The sequence below is a fragment of the Oncorhynchus masou genome, chromosome 13 (genome assembly GCF_036934945.1).
Source record: "Oncorhynchus masou masou isolate Uvic2021 chromosome 13, UVic_Omas_1.1, whole genome shotgun sequence".
Lineage (NCBI taxonomy): Eukaryota > Metazoa > Chordata > Actinopteri > Salmoniformes > Salmonidae > Oncorhynchus > Oncorhynchus masou.
The window spans coordinates 55,127,821-55,144,526 of NC_088224.1; the positions used below are offsets into that span (position 1 = coordinate 55,127,821).

Consider the following 16,706-nt stretch of genomic DNA (forward strand, 5'->3'; position numbering starts at 1 on the left):
AGATCAAGAGCAAGCAGGAATACTATCCATTATGCAAAATATCCCCCAGAAATCAGAAACATACTATTGTGGACATGCAAAGTTCACTGAACCATGACCGGCAGTATGCAAATTATCATATCTCAATTATATACACAACAGTAAGTGTATGCTTTGCATTGGTGACAGGTAAATGCTGACCCTTAGATGCAGTTGAATTTCTCCTGAAGGCCTAAGGCACAGCAGAATCTGTAGCAGTGCAGATTAGATTAAACATGCATTTACTGACCTCTGGTGGCGAACAACATTACTGCTATTATGTGCAAAAAAATTATTGAATTGAAAAGAATTGGATCAGTTTCAAGTTTTAATGTCACTTGCACAAGTACAGTGAAATGCCTTTCTTTCAAGCTCCAGACCCAACAATGCAGTATTTCAATGTAGCTCAAAAAATATCAGTTGGAACAGAAACACGAGTTGGGTTACAACTGAGGGAACAGCCTTAGATAAAACTTTGTGGAAATCGTTGTTCTGATCAAACATAAACATCAGTAAATAACAGCGTTTGTTTTTAGCGCCTCTGCGGCTTGTAAATATGCAGACATTTCAGCGCACTTTCGGGGGAGCATGTCAACATGCGCCGAGGACACTTTTTCCTCGATGAAAACACAAAAAAGGTACAAAGTAGGCATAAACTGAAAATAACTTTTCCCATCAAAAACACCAGCAGCATCCACAAGGAGTTCATGTTACACTAGGCCATTCAGGGTAAACCACTGGGAAACGTTCTATAGTCGTTCATGTGTTTAGACCTCTTCCCCTCACCTCTATGGGATATAGTGCTGAGGCATGGACACACTCCCCTCCCTCCAAAATATATTCCTTTCTATCCAGGAGCATATGTTTGACCCGTGGTCCCCATGAATGCAGCCATCTGCTCCGTCCTCCAGATGATCCGTGGCTGTGTGAGAATGGGCCTGCCATTGTACAAACTCACTGGGCGCGATGTGGGAGAATCCCCCTCATCCCCACAACGGAGAACAGTCAGACATTTTTTTAAACCCATTCCCGGCCACCCCTTCCCCAATGGCAGTCATCCCATTGTCGCACTGACAAGGAAATGAACTAGAAGTTTCTCATTACTGAACTGCTAACTGATGTGGGTTCAGGGTTCCTTTTATTATGCTCCGATTATTTTTGTTGCGTTGACTCTTTGGAAATGGAGGGCAACACAAAAGGGGGAGAAAACATATTGGAAATTCATTTGACATAATTGAAGAGTCTCTTCGTGAAAATGGGAGCAGAAGCGTAACTGTTCCTACACCAACTCCACTATAGAGATGGTGTCACTATTGGCTACTATAAGCTTTTTGTCATCTTTAAAATAGCAGCCACGCAAACGATACAGCAGTTGTTTGAGCCAGGCGTCAGCTGTCATCTGAAGGAATTCAGCTTCATTGCTTTTCAGGGAGTAAGCAGAGGGGTGTAAAGATCAGGGACGAAACAAAAGCCATCTTATCTCCATATGAAATCTGAGCCGCTTGACTATCCCCCACCCTATGCGCACACAAACACTTCTGAATAACAGAACGTATTCAACCTAAAAGAGTAGTCCCCTGTTACAGTAGCCTACAGATTAAGCAGTGGGTAGTGTTTTGCGGAGAAGCTTTATATTGAAACAACCGTTCCAAAGAAAGTTTTTGGACTATAACCAGGTTAATGCGACAGGACCAAACCAAGAGTTACTCAAATATGCCACTTCACAATTTGAAGAGGCATGTTCATTTTGTGAATACAGTCGCTAATATTCTCAAACCCCCGATGGCATGACAAATTCAGCACTGCATTTCAGATAAACATTAGGTACAGAGTTCCCCCAAACACCTTGAAAACACAATGATTGTAAGGGACTAAACATGTTTAATTTAAAAAAGGTTTAAAAAAATAAAAAAAAGTTCTATAAATACATAAAAATAAATTAAAACTTAATTTACTAAAAGACCCATTAACACTAAAACAAGCTTGAAACATTTGTCAAAAAGGCATTTAAATACAACGGAATGCAAAAAGCATCCACTCAGAACCAACTACCAAAACAGCTACCATTTGATCGCCAAAGCACTTTTAGAAAGACACTACAATTGAATCTACTGAACCAGGTGCAGTTTTGGTCCAACTCAATAGAATCAGATTTCAACAGCAACCCAGTTTAATCATAGCATGTTTCCATTTATTTTTCTGCTAAAAGTCAGGGATTACATGCAGAGTCCACCACACAGGGGATACACACTGTACCCTTGGGTGAGTCTTCAGAACATCCACATACAACTTCAAAACATATTTACAGAGATCGCAGAAGCAAGTGAGAAAACAATTATTAATTCTCACAAGCCACCTTGCCAAGTAAAGTTAGGAAACCGATATAAGCTTTCATCTAAAAAGAGAAAGATGTCCCCCTGCAACAATGAAAATTGCAGTTTCCAAAAAAAAGAAAAAGTTTATAGGCACTGAAGTCATTTAAAAAACTCAACTGGGTTTTTGTAAAAGGTACATTTAAGCCCAGTCAGAACAGTGTATAATAAAGACCATTGCCAGTATACAAAATATCACAACATTAGTCACCCAACATTAATAGGGGGACATTTTCTAGCCTGGCAGCAATTGATTTCTATCCTTGTCTTTGGCTTTAACATTATAAGATTAATTCATTGCTCCTCAAACTGGCATTTAAATGACTAGTAAGGTGGCAGGAAATTAGGACTTCCAACACCAATCACCCAATTTGATAAAATGGTCAGTGCAACGCAACTCCGGCACCTTGCCTTGTTGACTTCAAACTCAAATTGTACAGCTTAATTTCGCTTAAGCTTAACTGAAGCACATTCGTTTGTCAAGCATCTGCCGTACAGTAACAGCATACTGCTGTAAGGTTCTTTAAAAAAATACACAAGTCTTTCAATGGACAAGACAACAGTCACGCTGGTTGGGGAAGGTTTGAGGATACCATCATACCTAGAGGAAGAAGCTAGTGCCGCTGAAGCCCTCGTCAGGCACTGACAGCTGACTGAAGATAGGCAGCCGCCGACCAGACCCATCTGGACCAGAGGAGTCAGACCCACTGAGGCTGCTGGCTGAGCTGCCACACCCACCCTCATGGTCTGACAGTGAGGTGTAGGAGAGGCTTCTGGCACCGAGAGCAGGGCCACAGGGGGGACTCTGGCTCTGCTGCAGGCCGCAGCCATCTGATAAGGTACAGGGGGTCTGGGAGGGGGAAGGCACAGGGGACAGTCCACAGAGGGAACAGCCCGAGTCAGGAGAGGGGAGAAACTGAGACTGGAGATCACAGGCCGGCTCAAAGACACAGTCCACCTCGGAGAAGGCGTGGGAGAGTAGGTCGGTGATGTCAGCTGAGGTATGAGGGGAAACTGGAGGCACGAGGAGGAAGGGGTGGGAGTGTTTCAGGGGCTGTGGAGGGGCAGAGGGGAAGCCGGAGAAGCTGAAGCTCTGCCTAAGTAGAGGGGGTCGTCTGGAGCGGGGGGCTTGGGGACCAGGGCCAGGTCTGGCAGGGCCCAGGTCGTCCTCGTTGTTATGAACAAAGTGGCAGCGGATGCCGTATGGACAGAAGCCGATGGTGTGGAAGGTGCGACAAGGCTCTGTCTTGTACTTGGGGTGTCTGTTGAGGTCACGCATCTCATCAAAGCCATGGGCAAACTGGCACTTCCCCCCATACTTACAGATGCCACTCTCAGCAAAGGTGCGGCACAGTTCAGTCTTATAGCGTGAAGAGGTGGGAGACCCAGAGACAGGGCCACCAGTAGGGGAGGCTGGGGGCTGTTTAGGTTCTGTAGAGGCCCAGCCTAGGGTGCACGTGCTGGGATCCAGGGTGCACGTGCTGGGATCCACCATGCTGACCGAGCGCTCAGCCCAGAATGACATCTTGTTCAATCTGGATGGAAGTGAGGCATCTGTGTTCTGCCCCCAGTGGCAGGAGGTCATGGTTGCACTTTCTGTGGAGTCTGTAGAGAGGGCAGAGCTAGATGCAGAGAGGGAACAGGGGGCCTGGGGCTTATTGTAACCAACAGGTCTCACTGGGAAAGTGGACTGCTTGGATGCATCCCGGAGGTCCAGGCTCAGAAGATGCTGGATAGAGACAGTAAAAATAAAGTTATACAGACATTTTCACAACATGTTCTGTTGCCTGAAGACTACAGTCATGTCAAGAACGCCATCTTATGTTATCTGGAGGACCTGCATATACATAAAAAAAGCTCAACTTAACACAATAAACAGACGTTCTATAGGCCCATGTGCAAAGGCCTAACATGAGTAAGCTAAAGTTAGCAAGAGCGATACTTGGTCTTTTGAAAGCAACGTTAACGGCATAGTTCAAATCAGTCGACCATCTACAATTAGATGCTCTAAGATTTACTTTGTAAATGAACAATCGTTAAAGTGCAAGAAAGGCTAGACTGTCCAAGCAGTTCGGATTTGTTGTGGGTGATTTTAGCTAATGCAATTTTCGTTTTCATATTACCTCTAGTTAGTTGCTTGGATTCAGTTACTTTAGCAGAACAATGTTAATGTACTGTAAGCTAGCTAATACCTGTCGTTGACTTTTGAAGCGCGCACTAAAACTCATTTAAAATGCACATGGATAACCCGCACTCCAGTTGGTTTGTGCATTGAAAGCACCAATCTTATTTTGGAAACGATTGTGTAGTTGAAAAGAGTAATCGACGTAACTCACGTTAACCACCAATGTGGAGTCATTTCCAGTGATACTCGAGCAGTGCAGCGAGTTAAAAACGCACGTCAATGAATGAATGACAAGTTGCTCCGCGTCACTGGCAGTTGCACGAATACCTACATTTGTAAGTTAGTCGGGCGCACATTGTCAAATAAAAACATAGCTAGCTAACAAAACATGACACCACTAACAAAGATGCTCTCATCGATCTGTGCCACTAACCTATCTGGGGACTGAACCTGCATTGCAAATTCACTCACTGCCGGTATTCATTCGAAATAAACTTGTTGGCAAGTTTAAATAATTAGGTAACTAGCAAAACTACACATTTGCATATACGGTAGCCTGCTATATTGTGCTAATCATCCGTTGATTGGTGCAACGCTAGCAACATCAAGACTTGCTGCCAGACACGAGTCATCGTTAGCTGGCTAGTTAGTTCGTTTTTAATGGTTAAAAAATAACCAAATTACCTTGCACATAACCTCTTCAAAATCAAGAAATTGATTAAGCGCGTATGATGGCATTTTCATGAGATGGGATTCCCTCTTGCACAAACGGGAAAGCCTGCTAACTCCAGTTAAGCAAACTTTTCAAAGTTTTCTGTGCGAACTACAAACCTTCGCGCTGGTCCACGTGTGGTTTTAAGGCTTCACTGTATACCACAGCCACACCCCTGCACCAACTCTCATTCCCCTCTGTATGGCCCGCCTACCGCTCAGCCTAGTAGTTCCGTGCATGTCAGTCAAGCAAAGCACGGACGAGCGCTGATTTACCCGTCGCGGAGAGAAGCACGTCACATCACAACAACACATCTTTTGACGCACACCGATTGATGGACAATGTTGGACTGCATACCATTTCTCTCTTACAACCCAAAGCACAACTTGTTTTCATACATTTTAATTTTGAGTGATTGTAATTTAGAAAGATGCCAAATATATGTTGTAGTTTAATGAAGACGGAAGCCACCAAGCACATATTGTTGGTCAGATTGGACAAGATGATGAAGGTACTGCGCGTTTCCATTCACACAAATATGAATGTGCAGATGATAGGATGCAATAACAATGTAGCAATTCAAACTAATGTCAGTGCACTGTAATGAGTAACAGTACCTCATGTAAAATATCAGCATTCTGCATACCATCCAAACACACATGCAATGAATACAACAAGAAGTTGTGTCCATAACATGCACATTCAATGCATGGCCACATTGGCCAGTAAGCTAATGCTATGGTCACAAACCTTCTCACTTGTGGCGTCTAGCCCACATGATTAACTTATGGAAATCTCATAACACACATGAAGATATAGATTCCTCCTCAAGGCTCACCAAATTGAAACATCAAACCCCTTCTGAGGGTGTGTCCATAAGGAGGAGGATCTTGATGTACCTTGATGTCACGATCGCGGGGGAGTTATGTCCTGGTCAGATAAAAGAGACCAGGGACCAGGGGATCTAGACCAGGCCGAGCCCACCAGCAGCAGCAGCCACTGGGTTGTGGCCCAACTCACAGTCACCCAGGAGCTCAAAAAGACAGAGACGACAGACCTCCTGGAGAAAGGCCTTTGATTTCAGAGGTGGAAGGTGTTGAATGTTTTCACCCCTAGGCTAGAGATCCAGACATTAAAGCCAATGCTGCCTGGAGGTGACAGAGGGCAGGCAGGGGTGACGTGATCACACGTTGGTTGCAGCCACCATTGGGAACTTTGGTTTAGAGACAGTCAGGGATGGCAGACTAAAATCCTACCAGACTTAGCGTGAGTGGAGATGGTGAAGGGGAAGTTTGTTAGACAGATCGTATGTGATCCTGTTCTCAGTAGGTCAAACATCATTTTAGAGAAACTGTTGCTATCAATTGCAGTTTTATCCCATTCTCCCTATCTCACTTATTATTATCATTATTATATATTTTTTAACCTTTATTTAACTAGGCAAGTCAGTTAAGAACAAATTCTTATTTACAATGACGGCCTACCCCTGCCAAACCCGGACAGTGCTGGGCCAATTGTGCACTGCCCTATGGGACTCCCAATCACGGCCGGATGGGATACAGCCTGGATTCGAACCAGGGACTGTAATGACACCTCTTGCACTGAGATGCAGTGCCTTAGTCTGCTGCATCAGTGACAACTTGTTGTTTCTCATTATAGTCCCCTTTTGCTATATTGAGCATTGCACTAACAAGGCTCTCTCCCTTGTTGGGGGAACGGAGTTAATACCGATAAGGAGGAAGGGGGGTGGACAGAGGGTTAAGTAAGGCCAAGGGGGCTTTTGGAGACATAAGGGCAATTGTGAACAAGCTGACTTAGGTCTTATGTCCATGCACTTAAGGTCTTTCAGTAACATAACTTGAACTCATGACAATGCAGAAAGAAAGGTTTTGTTTTGGTTCTGGCCAAAGCTCAATGGTTTGTGCCCTCTAGAAACAGCAGCATATTTTAATCAATGATCCTCTATATGAGATGAGGGAAACTATAGCAGGTCCAAACGGGCTCTATCCATCCTCCATTATCAATTCTAAAAGTAACTTGAAAGACACAACAAAAATAACATTTTCGCAACAATTAAGAAATTACAGGCCATTACTATAATTGAATGTAACGCATTCAAGTATAATGTCTTATTTCGTCCATTATCCATTATCAATATCTACTGTGATGTGCCATGGCAAGACGAAGAAGAACGCCTGTTTCCAAATTCAAATTCTGGAGCCACATGCAAAGAATAGGAAATTGAATACAATTGTGATTCTGCAATATTTTAACGGTTCAAGTATCAAGTTGTTTGGTTTCCATTGAAAGAGGACAGAAAAAGCAGTGTGCTAGCTGACCAGTGTGCTAGCTGACCAGTGTGCTCGCTGACCAGTGTGCTAGCTGACCAGTGTGCTAGCTGTAGAATAGATTATGTGGACCAGGACAAATGCAAACACCTCACAGCCCAGAACTCCAAACCTGTTGGTCTAAAGACCATTAGAGTATGTGTGTAGAGCATTAGGGGCTTCTATGTTTTACGCAATGTTGTCCAAAAGCAGGGGGAGTGGCTGAGTTTTGTGTGGCTAGGAAGAGAAGGGATGGAGAAGAGGTGGAGGTGCATTCTTGTCCCCTTTAGCTCAGCTTGGTTAATAGGGCTTTAGTGCATTTTGTGTTTCTGGGCTAACAATGCCTTCCTCCCCTGTTGACGAGGTGAAGGGGAGTGGTTTGAATGGAAGGAACTGGGGGAGGGATATTGGGGGTGAGGGGTGATTGTTTAGGGAGGAGAGGGCTAAACAACAGTGTCAGGAGGCACTGAGGAGCCCTACCGCAAACGTATTCCTCACCACCTTCATCACTCATGCCAACATTGCACCACAGATCAACACGTGTGTGTGTGTGCTTGCTTGCGTGCGTGCGTGTGGGATGTGAGATGCTAAAACTTTAGCTGTGGTTACTATTACACAACGTGCAGTCAGACAGAAACCGAAGAACCATGGGAAGGTAAAACCTCAACTGAAAGGCATTGAAAAAAACGACTTGGGTAGCAAGGGAAATTACTTAAAGGGGCTAAATGCCACAGGTGGTTTGAATAAGTTGCCTCACTGAGTATGGGCATTTTGGCATAATGCTATTCACACTGTTGAGGGAGGTCCAATAATGGGACACCATTAGGGACTATGACAGAAAATCCCTGCCCCCAGCATCAGGACTAAAAACAAAGACTGACTTGACAGGATCACAATGCTTCGGTGTTACATGAAAAGGCTGCTTCACACACTTCTCAGTTAGACAGTGTCATGCTAATGTAATTTGTGCAATAGCAAAGCGTGGGGAATGTAACGCCAAACCCAATGTTTTTATCCGATTAAAGTAGTAGACTCATATTTCAAGTGTAATACCCACCAATATACAGTACATTATTAATCTACTGTAAAAACACTTTCCACAGTTGCGATGCAAAATGGCCAGGTTTATTTGTCTTTATAAACCAGGTAGTTTGGGTCTGTCATGCCCTGACCTTAGAGATCCTGTTTATGTCTCTATTTGGTTTGGTCAGGGTGTGATTTGGGGTGGGTATTCTATGTTCTATTATTTGTATTTCTATGTTTTGGCCGGGTAGGGTTCTCAAACAGGGACAGCTGTCTATCGTTGTCTCTGATTGAGAACCGTACTTAGGTAGCCCTTTTTCCCCACCTGTCTTTGTGGGAAGTTGACTTTGTTTATGGCACATAGCCTTAGTCGTCACGGTTTGTTTTGGCGTGTTTATTGGTTTCGTCTGCCTCTTCTTTTCCAATAAAGAGAACATGTACACTCACCAGGCTGCACCTTGGTCCTCTTCATTCAACGCCAATATACCATGGCTATGGGATGTATCCAGGCAGTCCGCGATGTGTCGTGCCTTAGAACAGTCCTTAGCCGTAGTATATTGGCTATATACCACACCCCTTCAGGCCTTATTGCTTAAGTATATTTCTGGAAATATTGAGTATTCTGTTCCAATTAGGTTGAACATGACAGTCCTTCAGTCAGTTCTATACTCTGGCAGCTCTATCTAGTGCGTCCCTAGGCCCTTCAGTGTGTTTCCTTCATATTGGTCTGTGAGGCCTATTTCAAGTCGTTGTCCTACTTCATTGCTAATGAGACAAACAACAACAGTCAGGGCCTGGAATCAGAGGCGTACCACCTATAGCCTACTCTTTCAGGCTAGCTCCCATGATCTTCCGCTCTGGGCTATTTGTATACAGCCTGTCCTGCCCTGTGACAGCGGGTTGTCCCGTTTGTTTGTCCTCTCCACAGTAAATCTGTTTTGATTTAATTTGCAGGTGATGAAGTGCACACCCCACTGCGTGACATTACGTGTCGCTCACTGAGGTCCACTGTTCTACATCATGCATCTGTACTCGGATAGCGAAAGCAGTAGTTGAAATACTGTATCACAATGCTGTGAGTGAACAGTGGTATGTGTTCCTACGTCGGATTAGGTGAAAATGCTGTAAGTGGCTATGCCAGAGGTTTTAATGATAACCAACAGTAGTGTACTATTTTATGGATTCTAATGTTAGCGCTGTGTCTAAAGACCTCTATTTTTCTGCAAGAGAGCAGGGTTAGATCTGTGGATAGAGTTAACTGCCAGAGAGATCCTGAGTGGATGCCAGGACCAGGTGATACACCTCCCACTTAAGACAAGCCAAAACAATTTCTCTTCCTGAGGGGAGAGGTATTCACTCTGTCAGGGCAGAATGACAGGTAAGCCCTCCCCACCACAACCTCTCTTGCCAAGGTGTCGGTGTGTGCGTGTTTATGTAAGTGTCTGTGTTTGTGAGCATGAGAGTGTGTGACACAGAACAGGCTGAGGGGATATGGGGTGGGGGGGGGTAGTTTACTCAGCCACAGTCCTGGAGCAGAGAGGAGTCTGGTTACCCCTACACAAACAAATGGCTTGACCAACAGATCAGGTCTCCAGAGAACCACAACCATATACAAGCTAATGAACAATTGGCAATACTCCAAGGTTTGTCCAGGGGTTATGGATGAGTTATCTAGAATCACTCAGGTTTGTTGTTAGAGGATGTGCCATCTAGTGCATGCAGTGAGATAAAGCACATGGGAGGATGGAGAAAGATGGATTTCTGGTGGTCCTTCTCACTGGAATTCTGTGGCCAGATGTAATTGCAAAACCACATGAGGAGTTTGGACCTTAAACTACTCAGCATGCTCTCTTCACAAAAGTGGAGTTTTTGAAAGAGCATTAGGGTATGGCAGGTCATGAGTTTGAGGGCTCCATATGGCTTCCATTTGACAACCCAATCCAAGTGGTCAGCTTGGTTGTTAAAGGCCTAGTAGAGCGACAGGACCAGAAAGGGCATGAAACACTTTCCCACAATGCATTGGAACAAACACACAATCTGCAGTATTGGCAGAAAATGAATACATGTCTAATAGAGTATAATTTTAGAGCATTTAGAGCAACATTTTAGTCAAGTGACGCTTTTTAGGGCACTGAAAATCATTTCGCCACAATACTGACCTCTTCAGTTCTGTGGACATTTTCGGTTACTCGTGTGAGGAGGCAGTATATCATTTTAGCCTTGGCTTTATGTTGATATACACCATCTGTAACAACCTGTCTCCAAACCCCTTACTCATGGGAGAATGGAGTTAGAGAGGGGGAAAACCTTTTCTTTTTATCTTTGGATATGAGAGGGGAGAGGGTGCTTTTTATTCATTTCTCAGAGGGCCTGTTTTCTATTTTTCGGAGCTGGCCCCACAGGAAGGCCCTTGTGTTCCACACGCGGTCCACTCTGTCCCGCTCCCCGCCGAGGGCCCTATCTTACATCACATCAGGCAGATACGCTTTCAAAGCCTGCCCCTGCTGGCCCCCTTTATGGCCATTCTTTAATGGCTATTCAAAAGCATGGAAATGTGGGTGCATAAAGGGAGATGGGAGGAAGGGGTGTAGGGAGGGAAAACAGGAAAAAACATGGCATGCTGTACAAAACCCCATAGAATGGAATGCAGCTCGAGAGTTCTGCACAGCTATGCCGGTGAGGGGTTTTCTGAAGGCCCGGGAGATATTTGGACGCTGCTGAACATCTGCTCGCAGTGAACAAGCCCCCTCACCCTACCCCTACCCCTCTCTTTCAGTCTCCTGTTCCTTTCACTACGGCCATCCAATCATAATAAACTTTAGGGCTTGCTCTAATTAGGGCTGGCCTGCCGCCTGAGGAGCGACTGACTGTGCATGCCTGAGCACAGTGATTGTGATTATCCTTCATGTGAACAAAGAACCCACCACCACTGCTCTGTAGAGGGGGCTCTTCTTTTAAAGGAAAGAATCCAACTACAGCAGCATGCTGAGGGCCATGCTCAATGAGGGAAATAAATTATATAGAATTGTAAAGAAATGGTATTGACCAAAAGTTGTTAATGACTCAATGTACAGGTAACTGTCAAAATAAAGGAAACACTTAAGTAAACGAGGTCTACAAAGTACATTGAAAGCAGGTACTTCCACACAGGTGTGGTTCCTGAGTTAATTAGGGAAAGGGGGTACCTAGTACCTAGTCAGTTGCACAACTGAAATGCATTCAACTGAAATGTGTCTTCCACATTTAACCCAACCCCTCTGAATTAGAGAGGTTCAATTAACATCCCATCATGCTTAGAGTCATGCATACAAATGCCACCAGGGCTAGAAGAAGAAATCTCAGTGACTTTGAAAGAGGTCTCAAAGTAGCATAGTGGAATTAAAGGGTGCGGGTGTGTGTCTCAGTCACCAGATCTCAACCCAATTGAACAGCATTTTCCACCATCATCAACAAAACCTCAAATTATGTAATTTCTCCAATAGAGTTCCAGACACTTGTAGAATGTACAGTGCATTGCAAAAGTGGATATATTTGGATTGCATATAATGGACATAAACAAAAAAGTTCAAATTGGTGAAGTGAAATTAAAAAAATAACTTGTTTAATAAATAAATACAAATGGAAAAGTGGTGCGTGCATACTGTATGTATTCACCCCCATTGCTATGAAGCCCTTAAATAAGATCTGGTGCAACCAATTACCTTCATAAGTCACATAATTAGTTAAATAATGTCCACCTGTGTGCAATCTAAGTATCACATGATGTCAGTATATATAAACCTGTTCTGAAAGGCCCCAGAGACTGCAAAACCACTAAGCAAGGGGCACCATGATGTTTGAAGGAGCTCTTCAAACAGGTCAGAGACGAAGTTGTGGAGAAGTACAGATCAGGGTTGGGTTATAAAAAATATCAGAAACTTTGTACGTCCCACAGAGCACCATTAAATCCATTATTCAAAAATGTGAAGAATATGGCACCACAACAACCCTGCCAAGAGAGGGCCGCCCACCAAAACTCATGGACCAGCCAAGGAGGGCATTAATCAGAGACGCAACAAAGAGCCCAAAGATACCCCAATCTCTGCTGTGGAGCTTTGCAGCTTTTCTGGGTTATTTGTCCATTGGACCACTTTAAGACGTACACTCCACAGAGCTGGCCTTTTAAGGAAGAGAAATAAGAAGCAAACATGTTTGGTGCTTGCCAAAAGGCATGTGGGAGACTCCTCAAACATTTGGAAGAAGGTACACTGGTCAGATGAGCCTAAAATTGAGCTTTTGGACCATCAAGGAAAATGCTATGTCTGGGGCAAACCCAACACCTCTCATCACCCTGAGAACATTATCCCTACAGTGAGGCATGGTGGTGGCAGCATCATGCTGTGGGGATGTTTTTCATTGGCAGGGACTGGGAAACTGGTCAGATTTGGAGGAATGATGGATGGTGCTAAATACAGGGAAATTCTTGAGGGGAAACCTGTTTCAGTCTTCCAGAGATTTGAGACTGGGACTAAGGTTTACCTTCCAGCAGGACAATGACCCTAAGCATACTGCTAAAGCAAGTGATGTAAAGGGAAACATTTAAATGTCTTGGAATGGCCAAGTCAAAGCCCAGACCTCAATCCAATTGATAATCTGTGGTATGACTCTTAAAGATTGCTGTACACCAAGGGAATCCATCCAACTTGATGGAGCTGGAACAGTTTTGCCCTGAAGAATGGGCAAAAATCCCAGTGGCTAGATGTGCCAAGCTTATAGAGACATACCCCAAGAGACTTGCAGCTGTAATAACTGCAAAAAAGTGGCTCAACAATGTATTGACTTTGGGGGGGGGTGAATAGTTATGCACACTTAAGTTTTCTGTTTTTTTTGTCTTATTTCTTGTTTGTCTCACACCAAAAAAAAAACATTTTGCATCCTAAAAGCGGTAGGCATGTTGTGTAAATCAAATTATACAACCCCCCCCCCCCCCAAAAAAAAAAATCTATTTGAATTCCAAGTTGTAAGGCACTAAAATAGGAAAAATGCCAAGGGAGGTGAGTGATTTTGCAAGCCACTGTATGCTTGTAAAACCTGTTCTGGAGGCCTATTAAGCTGCCAAAGCCCTATTAATACACTTTATGTTGGTGTTTCCTTTATTTTGGCAGTTACCTGTATTCACTGCTGAAGGAAATGGGGTCGTATTGAATGAAATGCCTTTTTGCTTCCTGTATATTTCTCCCACTGTGAAGGTAAAAGTAGCTTGTCAGGCGTCTTGGATTTTACCTCTCTTTTTTTAGGGTAACCAAATTAATACTGATAAGACGGGATACTCTGATTTCTTACTATGATTTTTTTTACACTTTCCATTGTGATGATAAGGTATTAGTTGAGGCTTGAAATAGAGTACGATTACCGTCAGTCACCCAGAAAGAATGCATGAGGTTATACCGATGCAATGTTTTTTATTTAACCTTTATTTAACTAGGCATGTATGAGGTATAGATATGCAAAGTATCATAAATGGCTGTGACACAACTTTTGTGCGTTTCCTATCCCCCATTGCTCCCAATTGTAAAGCTTTTCAAAACTTCCTCTCGGTGCTTGGTATTTTTTGCAATACAATGTCTGTCCACAGGGGAGCAAAATGGCTGGTTCGGAGTGGAAATGGATGGCAGAGAATATATGACATATGAGATGATCTTATCAGAGTTCCCTGTTATCAGTACAATCGCATGGGGGCTGGGGGAGGAATCAGATGTCATACTGCCATGAGAGAACACAGACTGTTCTTTCATGAAGACGTTTGACCATTTATTAGAGTAATTAGTGAGAGAGGAAGAGAGAGACAGACAGAGAGCGAGAGAGTTATATTTCTTTATCTGCATCTAAGACAGATGTAATTTCCTTGTAGTATTTCAGCACTTTTCCCCAAAGCACCACAGTTTGGTATTACGTCTGCATGACTTTCACGCAATAGCAATAAAAAAATAAAAAAAGATAAACAAAATGTATAGCTGAGGGTATGCTTAGAAAAGGAGACAAACCCCATCCCCCACAATCCTGTGTTTTTCTGCCCCCAGCACTACACAGGTCACCATTTGAACAACTCCAAAATCTTAAACAGGCCCACACCTCACCCTCTCTTTAGGCTCTGTTGTTTATTCCTCCTTAAGGCCACTTGACAAATCATCTGGTTACTGGGCTGATTTGTGGATCCTGAGGGTATAGAAAGAGAGGCGGATAGGGAGGGGGTGGTGGTAGAGGGGGGAGGTGTGCGCTCCACCCAAACCTCCAGCCGCCCCCCTGGCAGAGGTAAGGCAGATGGGCTCTGGGTCAGAAAATGTGGAGATGATTAGGCCTCAACAGGCCGCTAGCTGACTAACCATTCCCCATCTTCCAGGTTTCTGCCAAGCCTTCATGTAAATCATGTGGTTTTATGGTCTCTCAGCCATATGTCGGTTTGGTTGCTTTGTTGGCCTTCTGTTGTTCAGAGTGTTGTTTGGTTCTGTATTTCGTCACTGTTAAGGCCAAGCAAGGCCGACCCTATGGGAAAATCATTTTTCCATCAACCGCATGTTGGTGAGCATGGTGATATGTTAAATTTCCCAATGTGAAGTGTTGCTACTTAAGGGTCGGAATATTATTTTTGCAAAGGAAACTCAATAGTTATTCAAGCTTTTCAAACTTTCTATTAACACTAAAACAGATGATGTTATACCTCAATTACTCCTAATGACAAATACGGATCGTAATAGGGTCACATATTTTCTATGGAAAGCCACTGCCATTGTTTAATCAGTGTGGCCAGAAGACAAAAAGCCCACTCGGGTCATGTTAATAATCTTTCTCCTTGCTCACCCTACACTCGAAAAACAGCTAGCCTCTATCCATCTGTGTCCCATTAGAGCTATCAAAATACACACAGGCTTAATTTAGCCCAGTGCAGAGGCCTTGACACCCATCGGGCATGCCCAGCAGGTACCGCACAAGGGCCAGAGGTGACGACCTCACCTTTGCCCCCTGACATGGCCTCTCCCCCCCCCCCTGCCATTCCGTTCCTCATAACAGCAATCCTGTTGATTCAATTAAACACGAAGAACGCTGTGGCGCTCCCGCACAAAGAGGGCAAAGGTACAAGGCCAGTCAGAGAGAGGGATGGAAGGCAAAAGGCATCCATTAGAGCCAAAGACAGGCAAACAAATGCCTTGTAACCAGGGAGAGGCCACATGGGTAGAGGTGGGAGGGGTGGAGGAGGTACAGGGGATGGACAAAGAGGTAATTATTTTTGCGGTAGCCCATTGGATCTCAGCAGCGATGACATAGGGTCAGCTGTGAAGGACTCGGTGGGGTCGACTGGCCACGAATGCACGGATTACCACTGACACGACATTTCATTAGGTAAACATTGAAGGATAAGCTAGAGTAACTCTTCCATTGGGTTTAGTGGATGTGGCTTTCTATTGAGGACTGTGTCAGTTCTGAGAAGAGACAGGGACAGGGTGTCTGTTGTGCTGCTCTGCGAATAAAACACAAACTACAATATTGAAGCAAATGCATACAGTACACATATGTGTGATCACTTTTTATTAGGCTGAGATATTAAAACAGGACATCTTTTGGTGGTTATACACAAATAGGTATTCTTTTGATTTAAATCAAACCGTTCCTTTTAAGGTAGAGCAAGCCCACACACCTGCATTTCTGTCATGATGACCTGGTTTGAAGGTGAGAAGGCAGAACCACCCAATCTCTCCTTTTTAATCTGTCTGTCTAAAGGTTTGATCCTGAGAGCAGCCTGTAACCTCATAGCCTTTCCTGACTATGGGGGGAGGACCTGTCGCAGTGAACCATGGTGCCTATGGCCTGTGGAAAATCTATATAGTGTAGGTCAAAGTTGGCATGTTAGGCAACAAATAGTATGAGAACTTACCAAGACAGCATAGCATGTTTACAAACTGCACACATACCGAGGCCCGATAGTATATTGTACATGCTGTACATTCCGTTACACTAACAGTACTTCAAATAAAACATGTTTAAAAAAAAAATCACATGCGCAGAATAAAACAAGGTTAGACTTGACCATGAAATGCTTACTTACGAGCCCTTTCCCAGCAATGCAGTTAAAAGGTAACAAAAATGAACAAATC

The 16,706-nt window shown here is 43.9% G+C and overlaps 1 protein-coding gene across 2 annotated transcripts; it reads right to left on the minus strand.

Moving 5' to 3' along the window:
• Positions 1-333: 333 nt before the first annotated feature.
• LOC135552604 (mRNA decay activator protein ZFP36-like) lies at positions 334-5,422 on the minus strand. Of its 2 annotated transcripts, none has more exons than XM_064984320.1 (2): positions 5,347-5,422; positions 334-4,119 (listed from the first exon to the last, which is right to left on the minus strand). In XM_064984320.1, exon 2 carries the CDS (start codon positions 3,973-3,975, stop codon positions 2,992-2,994), a length of 984 nt encoding a protein of 327 aa, XP_064840392.1. In that variant the 5' UTR covers positions 3,976-4,119; positions 5,347-5,422; the 3' UTR covers positions 334-2,991. The 2 variants fall into 2 exon arrangements, with proteins under 2 accessions (XP_064840392.1, XP_064840391.1); XM_064984319.1 differs by having other exon boundaries at positions 5,200-5,376.
• Positions 5,423-16,706: the final 11,284 nt, after the last annotated feature.